General features: G+C 42.1%; 1 protein-coding gene across 4 annotated transcripts in view; it reads left to right on the forward strand.

Annotated features, from left to right (window-relative positions):
- VPS41 (VPS41 subunit of HOPS complex) overlaps positions 1–20,392 on the forward strand; it is a 187,900-nt gene extending 167,508 nt beyond the window's left edge. For 3 of the 4 annotated variants that reach the window (XM_060020220.1, XM_060020222.1, XM_060020221.1), the window contains 7 exons: positions 7,899–7,953; positions 8,647–8,787; positions 10,030–10,166; positions 16,789–16,888; positions 16,995–17,039; positions 19,006–19,085; positions 19,642–20,392. In XM_060020220.1, the coding sequence (XP_059876203.1) occupies positions 7,899–7,953; positions 8,647–8,787; positions 10,030–10,166; positions 16,789–16,888; positions 16,995–17,039; positions 19,006–19,085; positions 19,642–19,722 (639 nt within the window). In that variant the 3' untranslated portion in view covers positions 19,723–20,392. The remainder of the gene's footprint in view (positions 1–7,898; positions 7,954–8,646; positions 8,788–10,029; positions 10,167–16,788; positions 16,889–16,994; positions 17,040–19,005; positions 19,086–19,641) is intronic. The other variant, XR_009520589.1, reaches the window with a different exon arrangement.
- The last annotated feature ends 354 nt before the right edge of the window (positions 20,393–20,746 follow it).

The following is a 20,746-nucleotide window of genomic DNA, read 5'->3' on the forward strand; positions in this document are numbered from 1 at the left end:
AAAAGAATATGAAAAGGAATGTATATATAACTGACTGATTTTGTTGTACACCAGAAATTAACACAACATTGTAAATCAACTGTACTTCAATAAAATACTTACCAAAAAAAAAAAAAAAAAGCATCCTAAACATGCTGACGGTAAAATGAAGGTCATGGGGTACAGATTCACCTGTTTTGTCTAAAGAGAGACTCAGAAAATTTGGTCTCCGTTTCTACTGAACATAAAGTTAAGAACTTAAAAAATTTAATCCCCCCTTCCACCCACCCCCAAGACATCTCTACTTCAGAAGAGTTTATAGATTGTTTAGTCCAAAAGACGTTGAGGTTGTATTTTGGTGTTTGTTTTTATTTTAAATGGGAAGTGTTTAAGGTTTCACGGCGTTCCGAGCATGTGGAGTCACTACTGTAGTTAATTCACTTCCAACAGAAGACAGCTCTGTCTTCCTCATTTCTGGTTGTCTGCCTTTACTGGGTAATCGCTGAGCGAAGGGGTGACATCTTCAAGAATCCAGGTCAAACTTATTTTGACTTGATTGAAATGCCTCAGTCAATAGCATTTGGCTGGAAAGTTTGTAGAGACTTTGCATCACATTAGAAGCCCTTTAGGAATGTAGTTACCAAAGACCAGAGTTCAGGATTTAAAATCACCACAACTCTTACATTCCAAAATGAATCATCAGTTTTTATGAAACTGTTCATTCTAAAGGAGATACAGGGTGGGTAGGAATTTATAACATCTACAACAATTTGAAAAGACAGTAAACACAGGCTTTTTAAAAAAAATAGTATCCCTGGGCTTCCCTGGTGGCGCAGTGGTTGAGAGTCCGCCTGCCGATGCAGGGGACGCGGGTTCGTGCCCCGGTCCGGGAAGATCCCACATGCCGCGGAGCGGCTGGGCCCGTGAGCCATGGCCGCTGAGCCTGCGCGTCTGGAGCCTGTGCTCCGCAACGGGAGAGGCCACAACAGTGAGAGGCCCGTGTACTGCAAAAAAAAAAAATAGTATCCCGAAACAGTTTTTGTTGTACTTCATCGTGTGTGCTGTGCTTTCACGTTCCTTGTTTTTATTTAATCTCTACAAAAGTGCAGGTCAGTGGATAAAGTCATTTTATACATGACAAGCTGAGTCTTCAGAAGTTGAAAGAAACAACCCAAAGTCTAGAGCTACTAAGTCAAAAGGCCAAGACTTGGAACCTGGGTCTCAACTTCAGGTCCCGTATTCTTTCCTCCAGGATGAGAAAACATTTTTCAGGTTTAAACAGTTAATTAAAATTACAACAGTAACAAAGATATTCCTTAGTACTGCAATAATCATGAAAGACATCGGTTTTTAAACTGCTCTTTCTTCTGTAATTTCCAGGTATGGTCATCAGGCACTAGTTTTCGTTTGCAAACCTGATTTGCTTATGCCTAGAATAGTCAAAAGCGGAGTATCAGCTTTATTATTAATACCTCAATCTATGATCGCTCTCATATCTAATGGCATTCACAAGGTGGCAGTATTTATGAATTTGGAGGCATAAAGTGGGAGATGCAGTTTATAAATTTTCCTTAAAGAAATTTAAAAATAAGACTGGATAAAAGATGACAGGGTCTAAGGCTAGGTAGAAATCATCATACAGTCTATATAGTTGATAAGGTTTCTGTTCGTTAACCCCAAATTTCTAACTCTGTTACTTACCTTTACATTAAATCAGGAGAAGGAAAATTAAAATATTATTTTTGCATCATTTTTTACTCAATTTCTGTTATTATTGTCGTGTCACTTTTTTGTTTTCTATTCTCCTTTTCTGAGCTTGTGTGTGTGTGTGTCTCCTGTTGGCTTTAAAAATCTTTGTTTCCCTACTCTTTTCCTCTAGAGGGCGCTCTATGGCTCAGGAACATTCAAGAATCTAAAATAAGAAAACATGCTTTTATGCTTTACTTGTGTCAGTAATAGAAAAATTCTGTGTGCCAGAAATTTTTTTCTACACTTTACTCGAAAGTCCAGAGATTTCTAGAGTCTCTACTTTCTCATATATGAGAAAAGGGTTATTCAAAATACTGTTAGGAACTCGTCATAAAACATTTATAAATCTGTGAAGTTCAAATTGCGGAGACCCAGATTACCTCTGATCTTGGTGTTACACATCTGCCTGCCTTCCAGACCACTCTTGACTCCAGATCAGCCTTCAGACATTTCTTCCCACATGAATGGTCATTTCTGACAGTCCAGAAGTGATGAAAATGGGCTACAGTCTACTCTAACAAGGTAGCCACTAGCCACATGTGAGTAATTGAAATACGGATAGCGAGGAATGGAAGTTTAAAGAGCCACCTATAGCAAGTGCCTACTATCTGGGACAGCTCAGGTGAACCTTCAGGCCACAGACTCTCTTTGTGGTTTGAGACCCTCATGTTTTCAAGCATCCTCTTGTGTTCAAGAATAGGAGGGTGCCTCTGTTTGCAACTCCTGAGTGGTACCTTTAAAGTGTCGGTGAATTTCCAGGTACCCAATTGACTTATGGATACCTTTTAGTAATACACCACTTTAAGCATCATACTCATCTTTATTCACATTATCTTGCTCTAAACATTCTATAATACCTATCCAATTTTATTACTGTTACCGAACACGAGTTTCTGTGCCCGACACACAGTGAGGCCAAACCAAAACATCGGCGTTTGAGGCAGAGAAAGTTTTATTGCAGGGCCATGCAAAGAGACGGGTGGTCTGTGCCCCCCAAAAACCCGAACTCCCCAAAGGGTTTCTGCAAAGCATTTTGAAAGGCAAGGTGAGGGAGAGGCGGGGTTGGTTGCTGCAGACTTCTTGGTGTAGGAATCCTTTGTTCTTGCAGCTGTCCACGTAGGTCAGGTCAGGATGTTCCTGTAAACCTTCAGCAAGACAGATGTTACTCTGTGTTCTGCAACTTTTTCTCTCTATATGAATGGAAAAGTGTTACACCCTTAAAGGTCAGGGTCTTGGAAATGGGCTATCCTGTGTATTTTAAGGCTCTAAGCAACATTCTTAACTGGTAGCAAAGGCAATGGAATACAACGGTTAAAATACAAGAAACATCCAATATGGAGTCAGATTTGTTCTTCCCTGTTACACTACCATTCGCCGTCTGTCTGTGAATGACACAGTCGCACCAGGCCATACACTGTTCGTCCATCTGTATCTTCAGCAGCTAGCGCAAATCAGTTGGTTTCTCAATAGTTTTTTCTTGGAATAGTCCCAGACCCTCTGACTTACAGTTTTGCTTTTCCCATTACTATTTAACTTCTCACGTGTGTATCCTGTCTTTGCTCTAGTATGATTCCAGAAGAGTTAAGAATTGGTAAGAAGGTTCCATCCTTTATGATGATGACTTATGGGTATGACCGTATAGAGATTCGTAAACCGTGTTTTCAATCTAAACGAGTAAGGATTTTCTAATTATGAGTTAGGATTTGCTTCATCTACAAAGTGATAAAAATACCAAAATAATAATGGTTTAAACAGAGGAGCAGTTTAGTTCTCTATCACGTGCAAGTCTTACTGGAGTGATCCTGGTGGTGGTAGCAGCCACGGGGTCAGAGACCCGGGCTCTTTTCTTGTTTCCCCCACCTTGTATGACCTTGACCTCATGATGTAAGATAGTATCATCCATGTTTCCAGCAGCAGTTTGGATGAAAGGATTAAAAATGAGAGCAGGGGTTCACACTCCCAGAAGCCGCCGTGCCACGTTTCTGGTTCATCTCCATGGTGGACACTAGTCACATAGCTCTCCTACCACTGGGGAGGCCTGAAGGTTTTGTTTTAATTCTGGGCAGTCACACACCCACCTAAAATCTTATTACCATAGAAGAAATGGGCAATGGATATTGGGGGAACATCTAGCCATCTCTACCACGTAATTTTTTAAAATTAATTTTTATTGGAGTATAGTTGCTTTACAATGTTGTGTTAGTTTCTGCTATACAGCAAAGTGAATCAGTTATACGTATACATATATCCCCTTTTTTTAGATTTCCTTCCCATCTAGGTCACCACAGAGTACTGAGTAGAGTTCCCTGTGCTATACAGTAGGTTCTCATTAGTTATCTATTTTATACATAGTAGTGTATATGTCAATCCCAATCTCCCAATTCACCCCACCCCACCCTTCTCCCCTTGGTATCCTTAAGTTTGTTCTCTACATCTGTGTCTCTATTTCTGCTTTGCAAGTAAGTTCATCTGTACCATTTTTCTAGATTCCATGTATAAGTGATATTATACATTTGTTTTTCTCCTTCTGACTTACTTCACTCTGTATGACAGTCTCTAGGTCTATCCACATCTCTGCAAATGGCACTATTTTGTTCCTTTTCGTGGCTGAGTAATATTCCATTGTATATATGTACCACATCTTCTTTATCCTTTCCCCTGTTTGATGGACATTTAGGCTGCTTCCATGACCTGGCTATTGTAAATAGTGCTGCAATGAACACTGGGGTGCATGTATCTTTTTTGAATTATGGTTTTCTCCAGGTATATGCCCAGTAGTGGCATTGCTGTGTCGTATGGTAATTCTATTTTTAGTTTTTTAAGGAACCTGCATACTGTTCTCCATAGTGGCTGTATCCATTTACATTCCCACCAACAGCACAGGAGGGTTCCCTTTCCTCCACACCCTCTCCAGCATTTGTTTCTAGATTTTTTGGTGGTGGCTATTCTGGAGACTGGTGTGAGGTGATACTTCATTGTAGTTTTGATTTGCATTTCTCTAATAATAAGTGATGTTGAGCATCTTTTCTTGTGCATTTTGGCCAACTGTATGTCTTCTTTGGAGAAATGTCTATTTAGATTTTCCCATTTTTGGATGGGATTATTTGTTTTTTTGATATTGAGCTGCATGAGCTGTTTATATATTTTGGAGATTAATCCCTTGTCAGTTGCTTCATTTGGAAATATTTTCTCCCTTTCTAAGGGTTGTCTTTCCATCTTGTTTATGGTGTCCTTTGCTGTGCAAAAGCTTTTAAGTTTCATTAGGTCACATTTGTTTATTTTGTTTTAATTTCCATTACTCTAGGAGGTGGATCAAAAAAAGATCTTGCTGTGATTTATGTCAAAGAAGTGTTCTGCCTATATAGTGTCTGGCCTTACATTTAGGTCTCTAATCCATTTGGAGTTTATTTTTTTGTATGGTGTTAGGGAGTGTTCTAATTTCATTCTTTTACATGTAGCTGTCCAGTTTTCCCAGCACCACTTAATGAAGAGACTGTCTTTTCTCCATTGTATATTCTTGCCTCTTTTGTCATAGATTAGGTGACCATAGGTGCGTGGGTTTATCTCTGTACTTTCTACCCGGTTCCATTGACCTATATTTCTGTTTTGTCTGCCACGTAATTTTTAAAGGAATTGTGCAAGTAATCAAATTAGTGGTGTCTCCTCCTCACTGTGACCTTCAGGCCTGCTCATTTAAATGACTGTGTACTTTAGAACATATCTTAGTTTCATTCCAATTCTAAAGTAAGGTGTTATTAAAAAACTTTTTTTTATGTTTAGTTTGGGTTTTTTCCCCCTCCATTGATCTCTATGATCTGCTCTTCTTTCCCCTCCCTTTTAGTTGTTAATCTCCAACCAGAGACACATATTTAAAGATATATTTTGCGTAAATCTTTTAAATCAAAAATCACGATGTCAAATCTAGCTCCTGCTGTTATTTTCCAAGAACAGCCTTAGTTAGTTGTTTTTCACTGACGACTCTATGCAACCCAGTAATCTTCCTCTGAAACCTTTTCTGCCTGCTCATCTATTTAAAACATATTTCTTGCCCACTGACTGTGAGCCAGGCGGTGTGCAAAGCACACGGTTTAGAATGCACATGGTTCCAGCCGAGGGAAGTCAGATGAACAATTGGGGGCGTTCAATGCACCTGTGATTAAGTGTGGTGAAGTGTGCAGGATGCAAGGAGGGTGAGTACCTGGGATCTGACCCCGTGTAAGGTCCAGTGAGTATTTGCTGAAGGACCTGCCAGGGGTGGAGCGGGGGCATGGAGGTGGTGTTCCAGGCCGAGGAACCACAGCAGGCAGATGAGCAGGGTCTGTGATGGAGCTGCTGGGAAAGGCAGGGCCAGATTGCAGATGCCTCGTAAGCCACCGGAAACATTCTTGGCTTCCAGCTGGAGCAGAGCAACACAGTGTGCAGGTTACATGGGAGGCGTGTGAACTGAAGTTTCCTGCTGGACGCTCTCATCACACTGCACCCAGTTCAGGGGGCACCCCTTCTGTGAAGCTTTTCACAAGAGGCCACAACCAGAGCCCACGTCCCGTATCTGTGCACGTGGCCCTCTATTCACGTTCCCCCAATCGTGGGACTCTGTGCTACGTCTGTGTGACCCTCCCTGGACGTGCGCTCCCTTGGGTGGACTCATGCTGCTGCCTCTTCTCTTACATGGCAGCAGCAGCAGCAGCAGGGTTTTTATTACTGTCATCTGTGCGTCTGCATCCCTCCTGGCCCCCTAGTACCCAGCACAGAGTGCAGAGTGAATGTGTGCTAGTTCACTCAGGATTGAATTCTTTATGAATGCCCAGTGTGTCTTCTTTCTTACACTTAAGGAGATGTTGTCATCTGTGTAATCCCTCTTTTCTTTTTTTATTTTTAAAATTTATTTATTTATGGCTGCGTTGGGTCTTTGTTGCTGCGCGCGGGCTTCTCATCGCGGTGCCTTCTCATTGCACAGCACAGGCTCTAGGCACGCAGGCTTCAGTAGTTGTGGTTCATGGGCTCAGTAGTTGTGGCGCACAGGCTTAGTTGCTCCGTGGCATGTGGGATCTTCCTGGGCCAGGGCTCGAACCCATGTCCCCTGCATTGGCAGATGGATTCTTAACCACTGTGCCACCAGGGAAGTCCCATCCCTCATTTCTTCATCTTTTTGACACTTCTTGATTGTCAGATGTGTTTTTTTTTAACTTTTTATATTGGAGTACAGTTGATAAACAATGTTGTGTTAGTTTCAGGTGTACAGCAAAGGGATTCAGTTATACATAAACATGTATCTATTCTTTTTCAAATTCTTTTGCCAATTAGGTTGTTACAGAATACTGAGGAGAGTTCCCTGTGCTATACAGTATGTCCTCGTTGGTTACCCATTTTAGATATAGGAGTGTGTACATGTCAATCCCAAACTCCCTAAATATCCCTCCCCGTCTCAGTTCATCCTTGTTTCTGCAAATGGTATTATTTCATTCTTTTTTATGGCCGCGTAATATTCCTTTGTGTATATGTACCACATCTTCTTTATCCATTCATCTGTCAGTGGACATTTAGGTTGCTTTCATGCCTTGGCTATTGTAAGTAGTGCTGCTGTGAACATTGGGGGGCACCTATTTTTCCAATTTTCCTCTCACTTTTGACAGATCCTTGAGCAGAGTTCTCTTAGATCTTGTGAGCCGGCAATAGAAATATTCCCAGTGTTTAATTCTTTATGCAGCAGATGTGTGCTGAGCTATGGTGTGCTCCATACTGGGAACTTGCAGCCGTGAACAGTAGTGCCTTCCTGGAGGGCACAATTCAGTGGAGGGAAACAGGGCTTAGACCAGTGCCTGTGAATCAGGTGGGGGGCAGTGCCATGAAGAAACCTGACGTAGCATAAAGAGAAAGCTTGGTGGGAAAGAGCCTTTCTTAGCATCTTGCTTTCTGCCTTTGCTCTGGAATGTTCTGCCTCAAACATGTTATCAGTTAAATTGTGTAGGGTCCAGTACCTCTCTGAGAGGTAAAGCAGGACAGCCACAAGCAAAACTTAAGAGGTTTGTGTTTTGTTTCTGCTTTGTTTTGTTTTTAAAGGGAGGCGATGAAAAAAATTCTTTCAAACTTGTATGTTTAAGTGACTCCATAGATATTTGTTCTTGGCTGGTAAAACCCATAATAACCTTTTTCCCCTGCTTTATTTGAAGGCTCTTGAGATCTGTCAACAGAGAAACTTTGTAGAAGAGACAGTTTATCTTCTGAGTAAGTAGCTTTTATTCATTTTGGTCCCCATAAACTAAGGAATGGGGTGACAACGTGATGTAAAGTGTGTAAGAATGGACATAGGTTTTAGACCAAAGTAACACAGAGGTTAGAGCCTGATTCGTATAAGAAATTGAATATTTAGTAGAGGAGACTTCACAGCTCAATAGAGAAGGTAGCATCATTTAATAAATGCTACTGAGATAACAATTAGAATTGTGTAATAAGTGACCAAAACTGTATCAGTTCACACCTTACAATATAAATCACAATAAATTGTAGATGGGTTGAGAAGTTTTTGGGTTTTTTTTCCAATTATCATAAGAAGGAAGTCAGAATCTGACAGACCTTGATTCAGATTCCAGATCTGCCATTTAGTAGCTGTATGACCTTGGCAAGGCACTAACATTTCTATGTCCTCTTTTATAAAACAAAAATATTTAGTAGAACATACCTCATAAGATTATAGTGATGATTACATGAAATAATTCACGTGAAGCGCTTAAATGAGTACTCAGGACAAAGTAAACACCCAGTGAGTAGGAAATACTGATTTTACTGAGTTACAGATGTCACATAAGGAAATATGTTTTTTGTCATAGCTATCAAACTATGTAAACAAATGAAGAGATATGTGATTTCCCTTAAAATGTTTTATTACATTATCCTAAGTGTTTTCTCACATTTTGCTAGGCCGAATGGGTAACAGCCGAAGTGCCCTTAAGATGATCATGGAGGAATTACATGACGTTGATAAAGCGATTGACTTTGCCAAGGAACAGGATGACGGGGAACTCTGGGAAGATCTGATTTTATATTCCATCGACAAACCACGTAAGCAGAAAAGCCATCTGCAATCACAACCTCTTTCTCTCCGTTTAGCCAGCTGTGTCTAGAGTAGGAATCATCTCAAGATGCACTGAGTTACAAATATGGTGAAGTATCTATAATAAAAATAGGCCAGGTACATAGTAATGATTTCCAGTACTCTTCCTGTGCAGGGAAGCCTGGAGCCTCATCACTTCATATTAGCTGAACTTGATAAAGAACACTTGGTTGAAGCATATTTCTACCTGCTGCACCCAAATGGAATAGAAGATTTTGGTTTTGTTTGTACACAGAGGGCATTTATTTTGAAAGTGTATAGTCTAGCTCTTATCGAGTCTCTTCATGGAAACCCATAACCATTACTGGACATTGACCATAGCTACTGTAGCGTTGAGCCTCTCTTTCCTGCCCTGTTTTATCAGTGCAGCACCAGGAGTCTATATCTGCTGCCTCTCCTTGACCATCTGCCTTGGGTCTCCCATTTCGGAAGGAAACAAAGGCAGTCACCTAACAGTAACGCAAGTCCTCTTTTAAAGATATAGATATGATTCAGAAACTAGCAGTCGTGGTTTAAAATCTTTCCCCTTCCCTTTTTTTTATTTTTTGGTCGGAAGGCTTACCTGTTTCAAGATATTCAAGGTCTAGAAACCGCTGTTACGATTGTTTTTTAATAAGAGATTCAAGAGGAGGGTGTTATTCAAGTCCATTTCAGATTAAGGTAGCTACATGCACAGATAGCTTGAAGAATCTAGTTTAGCATCATAGAGTGGTGGGCTAAGGATCTTAAAGGAGGCAAAGTTGGGGTAACGAAACACACTGTGAACCTGGGCCTGCCCTGGGTTTGAACTTGGGTTCAAAAATCGCTAGCTGTGTGACCCTGGATGAATTCATTAATCACCCCATTTTCCTTTTCTGGAAAATGGGAACAAATAGCATTCCTACCTTGGCAGAACAGGAGAAAAGTATATGACAGCTGAGCCATAGTAAATTCTCAAATACTAGTTGCCTGCCTTTGACATTACAAACTGTGTTCTGAAGTAATCATTTGTTCTCCATCTCATTTTTTTTTAATCCCTTCTCATTTAGCTTCTCCTTCGAGGAAGGTAAAGGAAGATTAGTTCCTAGGAGGATTTAACAATTCAAATGCTTTTTAACACTTAAAGGAAATAACTTTTGCTCTGAGTTACTTTCGACCTAAAATTGCATTAGCTACACTGCTTATATGTTGTTTTGCACGGTGTCTTGTAGCCTTTATCACCGGCTTGTTAAACAACATCGGCACGCATGTTGACCCAATTCTACTGATTCACCGTATTAAGGAAGGAATGGAGATTCCTAATTTGAGAGACTCCTTGGTTAAAATTCTGCAAGACTACAATCTGCAAGTAAGTATCTTTTCTTGGACAAAGGAGCATGCTGAGTGAGTTGACTGACTACTGGATAAACATTTCTAGGGCTTATTTTGGACATCCATTCGATTTGATAGTCACATTTTACTTAGGCCCAGATATTTGGAATACCATTCAAACAGAAATTAGAGATACCGCCCTTGGAGGAAGCCATCGGTATTTCTTAACTATCCCCAGATTTACTCTTCTTGATAAGCAGGCATTCTTACATTTATGGGATAAATATAGCATGGCATTGGGGAAGGTGCAGGAGGAGTTACAGTGGCTATTAGATCAGACCACCCAAACCACTTTTAAGTAGAATGAGCATTGTGTCCATTTGGAGAAATGAAAAAAAATTTTTTTTCAAATAGTTTGATCATTTCCTTGAAGCCACTCCATAACCTCTTGCCTGAAAGATGTTAAAGTAACAGAATTTTATTTTACCTTTTGTCTGTTTTCTAGAGTATTACAAGCTTACTATCTGCAGTAGTTCAGAATTTGTGATCAGAGCCATAGAACTTATTATCTTCCTATAAATAATTAATATGCTAATCACAGAGCATCCCGATCTTCCTTAAAAAGCCGCTAACAGTGACTGTATTTCGGAACGCTGGTAGCTTCCCGAGAACTTGAAACTATGTAAAGCGCGTTTCTTGAAAAATTCAGACTGTTCTTTCTCTAGCTCGTTTGAAAATGAGTTTTTGGTAGAATGTGGATGAAATGGCTTTCCTGGAAACATTGAGATTTTGCAGGTAGAGCCGAGAGTCAAGGTCGTGGGGACAGAAGTAGTCTCCAGGGTAGGAGAGGAGGAGCATGTGATGACGACCTGTGGGCTTGTCATCACTGTGATGCAGAGCGGGGGGGCCGTGTGCTGAACTCGGGGTGGTGGCCTCAAGGAAGAGACTTGGGTGAAAAGGAAAATGAGGATCAATGGCATCAAAAAGAGAAGTCCGAGCTGTAAACGAATGAGAGAGCTGGAGGGCCAGGATCTTGTGGCCAGGGAGGAGGATACTGTTACGTGAAAATCTCCAAAGGAGTCGTTGTGAAGATGTTCAGAAAGTGCAGTGAAGGGAGAGGTCCGGTGGAATTAGTCAAGAAACCATGAGGGCGGGAGTCGTCCAGGGTCCGGCTTCCTCCTTGAACTGGGAGGTTAACCCTGCAGCCCACAGGTGACTGTGGTCTTACTGGGTAACACAGCTTTAAAGAAGAGGTCTTCCTGAGGGTGGAAAGTGACAAAACAGGGAGCCTTGGCCTAGGAGGTTTTTGGGAAATTGGGGGTCATGGGAAAGAAATGGGTATTTGTTTTTGGCAAGTAGGTTGACGATCTGTTCTACAAAACTCTTCCAGATGAACAGGTATTTATCTACGGTGGAATTCGGAGGCTTGCAGGTAAGGTGAGCCAGGGAAAGGTTACTGCAGGAAGGATGAGGAAGGCCAGGAAGGAAGGAGAAATGTAGGAATGGGTTAATGGATAGGAGAGGTGACATGAAGAGCTGTGCCTTGTGCAGCACCCGAAGGATACAGAAGAGCCACCCAGGCAGGAAATGATACACTTCATTCTGAAGCGTGCATTGGCTTTGGGGAAAGCAGTTCCGGTGTCAGACCTCGTAAAGCTCGGGGCATGAGTGAGCTCGATAATGATGTGTATCTCCTCAGTACTCGCCACCCCTGGGTCTGCCTGGATATGCTCCAAGTTGCAGATTCCAGTTTGTTGGGAAGTCATTTAAGTGTCTCTGAACAAGTCTACCCCCAGGAAGGTGACAACATAATTCCCCCTCCTGTCCTTCAGCTCTACTGTGTGAAGCCTAGCCTCTAGGTTGAAAAATCTGCCTACAAAAACACCTAATAGATCCCTCTTCCTAGGTTCTTTCTGGAGAACCAAGCTCAGGGGCACCACGGGGTCTCACTGCTCATTAATGTTTTATCAGTGTATTTGCATAGTTCTGAGTCAGCTGGGAATAAAAATAAAATTATTATTAGGTGCAAAGTGAATTCTGTATAAAAAATTAGCCACTAAACAGCTGCTAAATCCATATTTTATCCTCTTAACTTTTAAATGTAATGAGAGCTTTTCCTTAAGATGTGTAAGAGTGCAGTTGGTGGTGTGTTAAGGAGGCTGGGAGTTACTTTGCCAGTGAGTCTGAGGAGTGGTGGCAGCCTGTATATCCCCGACGGGGCCGGGGTGGGGTTGGGAGTCTCCTCTGGCCCTCAGACATCTTGCTGGAGGATGCAGAGAGAAAATGCTCTACTGGGGCAGGTTGTTCAAAGAATCCCAGGAGGTACTTCCTACTTATCCATGAATGAAGAATTTCGAATTATTTTCTATGAAAAAGGTGACCTTTTTTATTAATAGAAATTTATTTTCTTTCTCTAGAAATCACTGTAAAAATAAATCTATTTATAGAGCATTCTGAAGCTTCCAGAAAGGTTTCACATTCCTTTTTTTTAAATTTTTTATTCTGTCTAGTGTCTTCATTTGTTGCATAAAACTATAGCCGAGTTTCACATGTTTTAATGGGATAAATTCCCAAGATTTTGCAGGTCCATGAATTTGCAAGGATCTGGATCCTGCCGTGCATGAGAGCAGGGCAGTGAGGGGGAATGACCGTGGGGGACATTAAGAACCATTTGTTAGGGAAAGGTTATCACAGGGCTTCTCAGCACCTTTTTTTTGCTAATTTGCATTCGGAATCCAAGGGTCAGATTTACAATCAAGTAGACAGCATTTTAAAACTTATTTGGCCACTGAAAATGCTTTGGGAGATGACTCCTTAGTGAATTGCTAACTGGAAAGAGAAGGTACAGAGAAAGTTGGGGGAAAAAAATTTCTTCTGGTTCTAATTTCATGTTTTCTAAAATGCAACAACTTTTCTCAGTTGAAGTTGAGCATGAGGCGTGTTAGATGTCTATGACATCATTAAAGTGAAGGAAAAACCAACCACATTATCAGTGTTTCAACTGTTTAACTTATTTTCATATTTTTATACCTTGTTACATTGTTAGTACAATGCTTCAACAAAATTTAAAAGCTTCAGTGAAGTAAGAAGGATAAAAGTACCCCTTATCATACTTCATAGACCTAAAATGTTTCTAGGTCTGATTTCAAGGACAAAGGGCACTTGTTTTGATATAAATTATTTATGAAACAATAGGATATAAATGATTCTATTTTTACATTAAACTGACCACAATTTCCAAATTATTTTTATGCTGTTTCATATTTGTAAGACATTTTATTTATAAATTTAGCATTTATTTATTGTATTTATTTAGCATTTATATCCACTTCTATTGCTTTTTTTTTTTCCTCTTAAGAGTTCCAGCATCTTTATTCTTAAACACTTCTCTTTTGACAGTCTTATTTGACAGTCATTTTCAGTAATGATCCTTAAGGAACTGTCATCTCCATTTTACATGTAAGAAGACTCAGTCTCAAAAAGTTTTGACTCGCCAGCCTGGGAAGGTGAGGAACTGGGTTTGAACTCAGATACTCTGACTAAATGTGTTTTTCTCACTAGTTGTCCCACTGGTCTCTGGAGGTGAATTCACTGTGCTGGCAGGTTACAACACAGGAATATATAGGATTGTCTTGGAAGATGAACAGGCAACCTGTTGTCTTTAAAGAGCTGTGGACATGGTATTTGCAGATGTGGACTCTAGTCCCCGCTTTGCCATTAACAAGCCTGTTGACCTTTGGGGAGGGTACATAAGCTCTCTGGGTGTCCATTTCCCCCTTAGATTAAATCAGTATTTGTTAAGCCTGGCTGCACACCAGAACTATCTGAATGCTTTTCTTAAATTACCAAGTTTCAGGTACCACCCCAGATCTGCTGGAGAGGATTAGGGACTAGGTCCTTAGACCACCTTGGTGTTTCTTATACACTCAGCCTGGCACTGGGCTATGCATCGACATTTAGGAGCTTCTAGACTAGATGGTCTCTGAAGTATTTCTCTCTCTCAAGTTCTCAGTACGGTCCTTTCGTAAGCAAGCCTTTATATAGCGAATGCAGCTGCGTAGTCTTAACGATATTCCTATGGAACTCATCCGTGATACTTATTTTGGAATCTGTAATAAAGTAGCTTAGATTTTTCAGCATAAGCTTTTTAAGTTATAGGTTTGATTGTTTATAAACACATTTATTTAAATTTTTGCATGCCTACTGTGTTTGTTAGATCCTGTGCTGGGTAGGTACTTACAGGGCTTCCAGGTGTTGTCTCAGGGACCAGGAGATGAGTAGAATGCAGCTCGAGCAGCTCATGATCTGAAGGAGAAGCAAAAAGCTTTAACACTTATGTTTCGTTAAACTTCACACATGTACGTGAACACACACACAGGTAAACTGACTCCAGACATCTCTGGGTCTATCAAAGTTCTTTTCCCATATTTACATTTGCTACAAGCTCCATGTGCCTTTATCATTGTCCCATAGGTCTTTACTTTGAAATCTAGACACAAATGAATTAAGAGGAAATAGCGACTTCTTTCCTATCTGCCTTTTTGGGGGGCCCACATGGGTTTCTTTTTGACCCCCAGTGCATAAGCCCTTAATTTCTTCTAAGAAAGAGTTTTTAAATTTATATATCCCCAAAATAAACTTTTAAGATAAAATCTATTTTTTTTCCTTTAAAATTATTTCAGTTTGGCTTCATCACAGCTTTTAGGTGACATGGGTAGCCTATGCCAACCAACTATAGCTTCTTTAGTCAATTCGGTACATGCCTACTTTGTGCTATTGTAAATTTCAGTGCGACTGCATTTATAATTCTGTTTTGAACTCCAGCATGAGGCCTTAGAGTCTTCGTCTTTTCCTTCTTATTTCTCTGCAATTCATCACCTTTGATGATAATCCCAACAAAAAGCAAAGCTTTTTCAAGTAGAATTTAAATCCCATTGCACTGTGGCCTAAATGATGGATCTGAAATGAGGTACAATGGTTTCTAGGTCTAGCTCCGGTATCTTACTGGGGGCTTGTAAAACCAGGTAACTATCTCACGTGCAATGCCGATGATAAGCGCTACAGTATGAACAAGGCAATGTCAGCAAAAAGTTCAACATTTCAAAGAATCTTTTAAAATAGAAATCTCAGGAGCTTCGCAGTCTTGTATGGCATTTTTCCCACGGCAGCTGTTTTTAATGAACCATAATAACTTCGCTGAGGTACGGTCCTTTTATTGCTTTGTAAGATGTGAGTCTGGTGCTTCACTTTTGCTTGGAATTATCATCAATGATGATGAGAAATAAGGAAAAACAGGGAGAGTCTTGTGTTAGTTTTCAACAGCTATCTTATAAACATGTTCTTATTTAATCTTATAATAGAACAAGGTATGCTTGTAATGATTACAGAAGCTACAGCCGATTGCCATGAAAACCATGCAAAAGAAAAGGTCATATTAAACACAGAATTTAGAAAAACTGAGAACTACGGAGGGAAACAATGTAACGTTAAGGAAACTAGAGTGGCTGAGAAGGATAGAGGAAGAAGTTAGTAACATACAAAGCTCTACTTGTGTATTTTCCCTTCTCCTGGCTATGTGCCTCTGAATACTAAAGTTTTTCCTAGAAAATACTTTGTGGGCGGACAGATGGTGCCTATTTAGAAAAATGTAATCCTGGTGAAGAAATGGTTCCTTCTTAGTTGTTGCTGGTGTTTTTTCTTCCCTGTTTTCTTTTTTAAGTTTGCAGACACCGTGGCTTCCGTTTAGACTGCCAGGCCCACCATTCATGCCATGGGCCTTAAAGACCCACTCAGGGTCACAGCCAGCTCTTTTTGAAGCATTTTGCTGTGATTGTGACATTAAAGTTTTTATTTTAGTATTAGAGGCTGGGCAGCTAGATACATTTGCTTATAAATTTTCTTAAAGTTTACCAACATTAGTATTTGTTATTTTTCTCTTCTTCCTGTATGCTTTCGTGACGTCTGTTACAGTTTTAATGTCTTTTTAAAATGAATCTGAAAATTCCAATTTCTAGCAGCATTTTAAAGAATAACACTTAATAGGCAGTGTCTCAATTAATGTAGAAACAGTCAAATCATGTCGTTTCCTGCTCATCAGCTTTAGAAATGGTGGGTATAGAACTCTGGACATCTGTTTTCTTGGCTCATGTCATTAGGCGAGAAACCGTCTGGGTGCATTCACCCAATAACTGTGCTCCTCGGGATTTGAGAGGGGGACGTGTTATCATAGCCGACTGGGGATGGAGGACCACAGCTGACCGCTTCCAGTTCCCTTCCCTGGTGGCATGAATTGAAAGCATGTGAAAGCAGAACGTCCACGTAGGTTTTAGAGTTGAGAGTGACTTTGGGGGGAAGAAAGTCAGGATGCAGCTCTGCCTTTGCCGTGACCCGGAGCTGGGCGGCAGGGAGGTGGCGATATCTTCATTGTGTGAATCTCCGTGGCCCTTCCACAGAGCCGCACAGAGCCCCGGGCACTAAGACCCACGGGGCCGGGAGAGGAAGATGTGGGCATAGAAGCTCACATTAGCGCCAGAGGAATTGGTTTGAAGGGGAAAGGGGTCACCTCTGCCTGCTGTGCCGCTGCATGGGAGCAGTAACTGGCTTCTCCCCCACATTTCAGTCTTTATAAGATGGCTTTTCTTTCACAATGTGTGCATTAGATTCTGCTTCGCGAAGGCTGCAAGAAGATTCTCGTAGCTGACTCGTTGTCCTTACTGAAGAAGATGCACCGAACTCAAATGAAAGGCATTCTGGTTGACGGTGGGTAAAACTGAAAGAATCCTGTTGGAACTGCCTGCCTTGCTATCAGAAAGGACAGAGCAAAGAGAAACACTGTATAATCCCAAGTGTATGTGTTTCCTTGCAGAGGAGAACATCTGTGAGTCCTGTCTTTCCTCTATTCTTCCATCAGGTAAGATGGTTGGGAGGGGAAAAAAATCCCCAAATACGTGTTCATGATGAGCGGAGTTAAAATTCTGAAGTTAGCGGATTACAACTTATAAAATTATATACCTTTTGGGATAATCCAGTTTAGAGAAGAATTGCAGCCCATGTTGCTACTCAGTTGCAGGCTGGTACTGCCGCCGTTCCTTAGAGCCGAGGCTCCCAAGCTCTCGAGTGAGTCGGCATCTGCCAGCAGGCTTGTGAAGACTCAGATCGCTGGTCCCATCCCCAGAGGTGCTGATTCGGTAGTGCAGGGTGGGACCCGAGAATCTGCATTTCTCACAAGTTCCCAGGTGACGTGGATGCAACTGGTTCAGGGGCCAGTCTTTGAGAACCACTGCCCTAGTATAGAAGGAAAGAAAATTAAGATTTACCATCAACTTGTTAGAATCCTAGCTAGCAGAACCGTGTGTGCGCCTGGGAAAAAATTAATAGGTAGCTTTCCCTTTCCTTTAGGCTTTCCACTGCTATGTGGATCTAGGCACCCAAGTTATCTCACATTTCAATGGAAACAAATACCTTCTAATGGGAACTGTGACTCCTTAAAAGACATGTACATTTGTTCATAGTTCTTGGTAGCTATATATCTCTTCATATCATTAAAGCATTTTATGTAAGGATCACAGGACAGGAGAAGAGGAATTTCCATAATTTGAAAGTAGAAATTAAAGCATAGCTGTTGAGATGCTAAAAAATGCTTCTTGTGAGGGCTTCCCTGGGGGCGCAGTGGGTGGGAGTCCGCCTGCCAATGCAGGGGACGCGGGTTCCTGCCCCGGTCCGGGAAGATCCCACATGCCGTGGAGCGGCTGGGCCCGTGAGCCATGGCCGCTGAGCCTGCGCGTCTGGAGCCTGTGCTCTGCAATGGGAGAGGCCACGACAGTGAGAGGCCCACGTACCGCAAAAAAAAAAAAAAAAAAAAAAAAAAAAAAATGCTCCTTGTGTATAAATTCAGCATAGAGAAGTACTAAAAGACCTAGTTTGTGTGCCATTTACTTAGCTTTAAGGGGTTATTTAGCACGGCAGGAGCACAAGAAGTTCCCCGTAGGGTGTTTTTTACAGGTTTGGATTTTAAGTGCTTGTGTTAAAAACTGCAGTGGGCATAGGAAAAGCAGTGAGCTTTCATAGGGTTTTTTTTTTTTTTTTTTTTGCGGTATGTGGGCCTTTCACTGCTGCGGCCTCTCCCGCTGCGGAGCACAGGCTCCGGACGTGCAAGCCCAGCAGCCACGGCTCACAGACCCAGCCGCTCCGCAGAATGTGGGATCCTTCCGAACCGGGGCACGAACCCGTGTCCCCCGCATCGGCAGGCGGACTCTCAACCACTGCGCCACCAGGGAAGCCCTTTCATAGGGTTTTAACAGAAAGCGAACACGTGCACCTGCACTGTATAGTTAGATTCAACTCCTAATTTAATCTGTTAAGGATTCAGTCTTACCGGAACCAAGCTGGCCACAGAGCACGCGCAGACGAGGTGTGGTGCCCCAGCAGAAGTACAGCACAGGGCGAGGTCACAGCCAGGATGTCAGCCCAGCTGCGCCCTGAAGTTAGTGAACGGCCTTGGCAAAGGCAGTAGGTGAACCGACAGAAAGCATTCTTACAAAGCCACTGAATCCACTTTCGTAGTGTCATGATTGTGTGTACGGGGCTGGAGGAGGGAGAGCTTTGCACACACACATCCTGATGCTGGTTTTCACAACACATGCTGTTGCCTTGCCATGAAATCGTCCCCAGTATGTAGCTGTAGTAACTGACTTGGAGGCCGAGCAGGTGACCTGGGACCCCCATAGCAACAGGACTGTCATCCCTGCCCTGCGTTCAGCCCTGCTGCTCTGCAGGGATGCCTTCATCAGTCAGCATCCCCCCAAGGCAGCTTACTGCTGGAAAGGGAAACTTCTACTACTGCACTGAGCTCTTCTCTTTCCTGCCCTCTCCCCCAGACGCAGCTAAGCCCTTCAGCATGGTGGTCTTCCACTGCCGCCATATGTTCCACAAGGAGTGCCTGCCTATGACCAGCATGGTAAGTTGGCTGCTTGGCCACCAGCAACTCGAGAGAAATCGGTGCAGCCAGAGGGGTGTGCTTAAAATGATAACCCCTGTCCACGTCTCAGTTATAATATAGTTTACATCACGTCAGAAAAAGCAATGTACCTACTTCTCAAATGTAAAAATGCTTAGTATATGATACTAAACATTATAAAAGCATATTCATGTAAGTAAATTTGTTGAGATAAAATTGATGACAGTTGAGCTTTAGAAATGAGCTACAGTGAGAACCATTTTCTATTTTCTATAACTTTCTCACCCTGATTTCTGTATCATGACACTGCTATTTTTTCAGTGTCAAGTTGGTTCCCCCAGGTCCCCTTGGGTCACGTGAGACTTGTCTTGCTGTGGGGGTGTCTTTTGAGTCCAAGAATAACAGCTGGTCTAGACAGGACCCTGTGTGAGCCAGCAGTAACCTCCAGAAAGAGGAGCAGTGTTTCATCACCTGATCCCCATTCCCCCACCAGTGCTCCCATAATATTTCTGAATATGAGCAGAAAGGGTTGATCTTTTAAAATCTGCATTTTTAGAACTCTCCTGTGCAGTTCTGTAACATCTGCAGTGCAAAGCACCGGGGACCAGGAAGTGCTATTCTGGAGATGAAAAAATAGCCCAGCTCTGTTTGCCAGCCTCTGCCTCGCCTCGCCGCTCGCTGAAGACCATTTCTGCAGCAACAGAAGCTTTCGTTGACACCAGCGCCGTTAAGAGATTTGTACAGGTTTATGTCATGCTTAAGAAAAGCTTCTTCATCTTCTCCCATTTACTAGATGTTTCTCTTTGCAGTTGATAAAGTTAGGGTTTTCCCTGTCCATGCCTTGATGGGGGTTCACAGTCAGTATTTCATCATTTATTTGTTTGACTCATTATTTAGGAACGGAAACCTAAGTCTTGGAGTTGGAAGTGACTTTTTTCCGGTGCTAGTAAAACCGTCCGGCCGTCACGTGGACTGCTGAGAGTGGGCCCTGGCTGGCCGAGTGCATCTCACTGTGGCCATCCAGCAGCTCCTGGGACCTTGTTTCCATATGCTCTGCCAGCAACAACTCTCAAATTCTGGGTTTGGCTTTTTTTTTTAATATGTCATCAGCTGTTATCTTCTTAATAGGCACTGAATGATACATGGTGCCTGTTGTCACTGACTCAGTGATGTCTGGGAATAACGAGCCGTCTGACACTCTGCAGTTTTATGTTGACAAACGACACGTTCTCTTTGTCTCGATGACCAGCAGTGTCTGGCCCTGGCAGGCATTCCGTGTTTGTTGATTGAATAAACATTAGCTCTTCCCACTGTGAAAGACTCACTTTTCCTGGGTTGCACAACTTTAATCAAGCATTCTGACACCCTCTAAGGAATGCAAGAGAGTTTCAGCACCTAGAGTGTGAGGGAGCGTGGGTAGGTTTTCCTAGCAGGGAGGAAACGAGTAACACTGTAGAATCTGAGAGGATGCTCAGGGGAAAGGGGACTGTGTGATGCCAGAGGGTGGACACAACGCCATTTCCTGGAGCATTCTCTGGAGCCTCCTTTGCCCTCGTAGAATGTAGAGAGCGGGGAATACAGGGAGAGAACTCAAACTTGTGCCCACGACTCATAGTTATTGGTTTCATCTCCTTGGGATACATTGCCATCCTCTAACCAGT

Source organism: Delphinus delphis, chromosome 9 (assembly GCF_949987515.2).
Source record: "Delphinus delphis chromosome 9, mDelDel1.2, whole genome shotgun sequence".
Classification (NCBI taxonomy): Eukaryota; Metazoa; Chordata; class Mammalia; order Artiodactyla; family Delphinidae; genus Delphinus; species Delphinus delphis.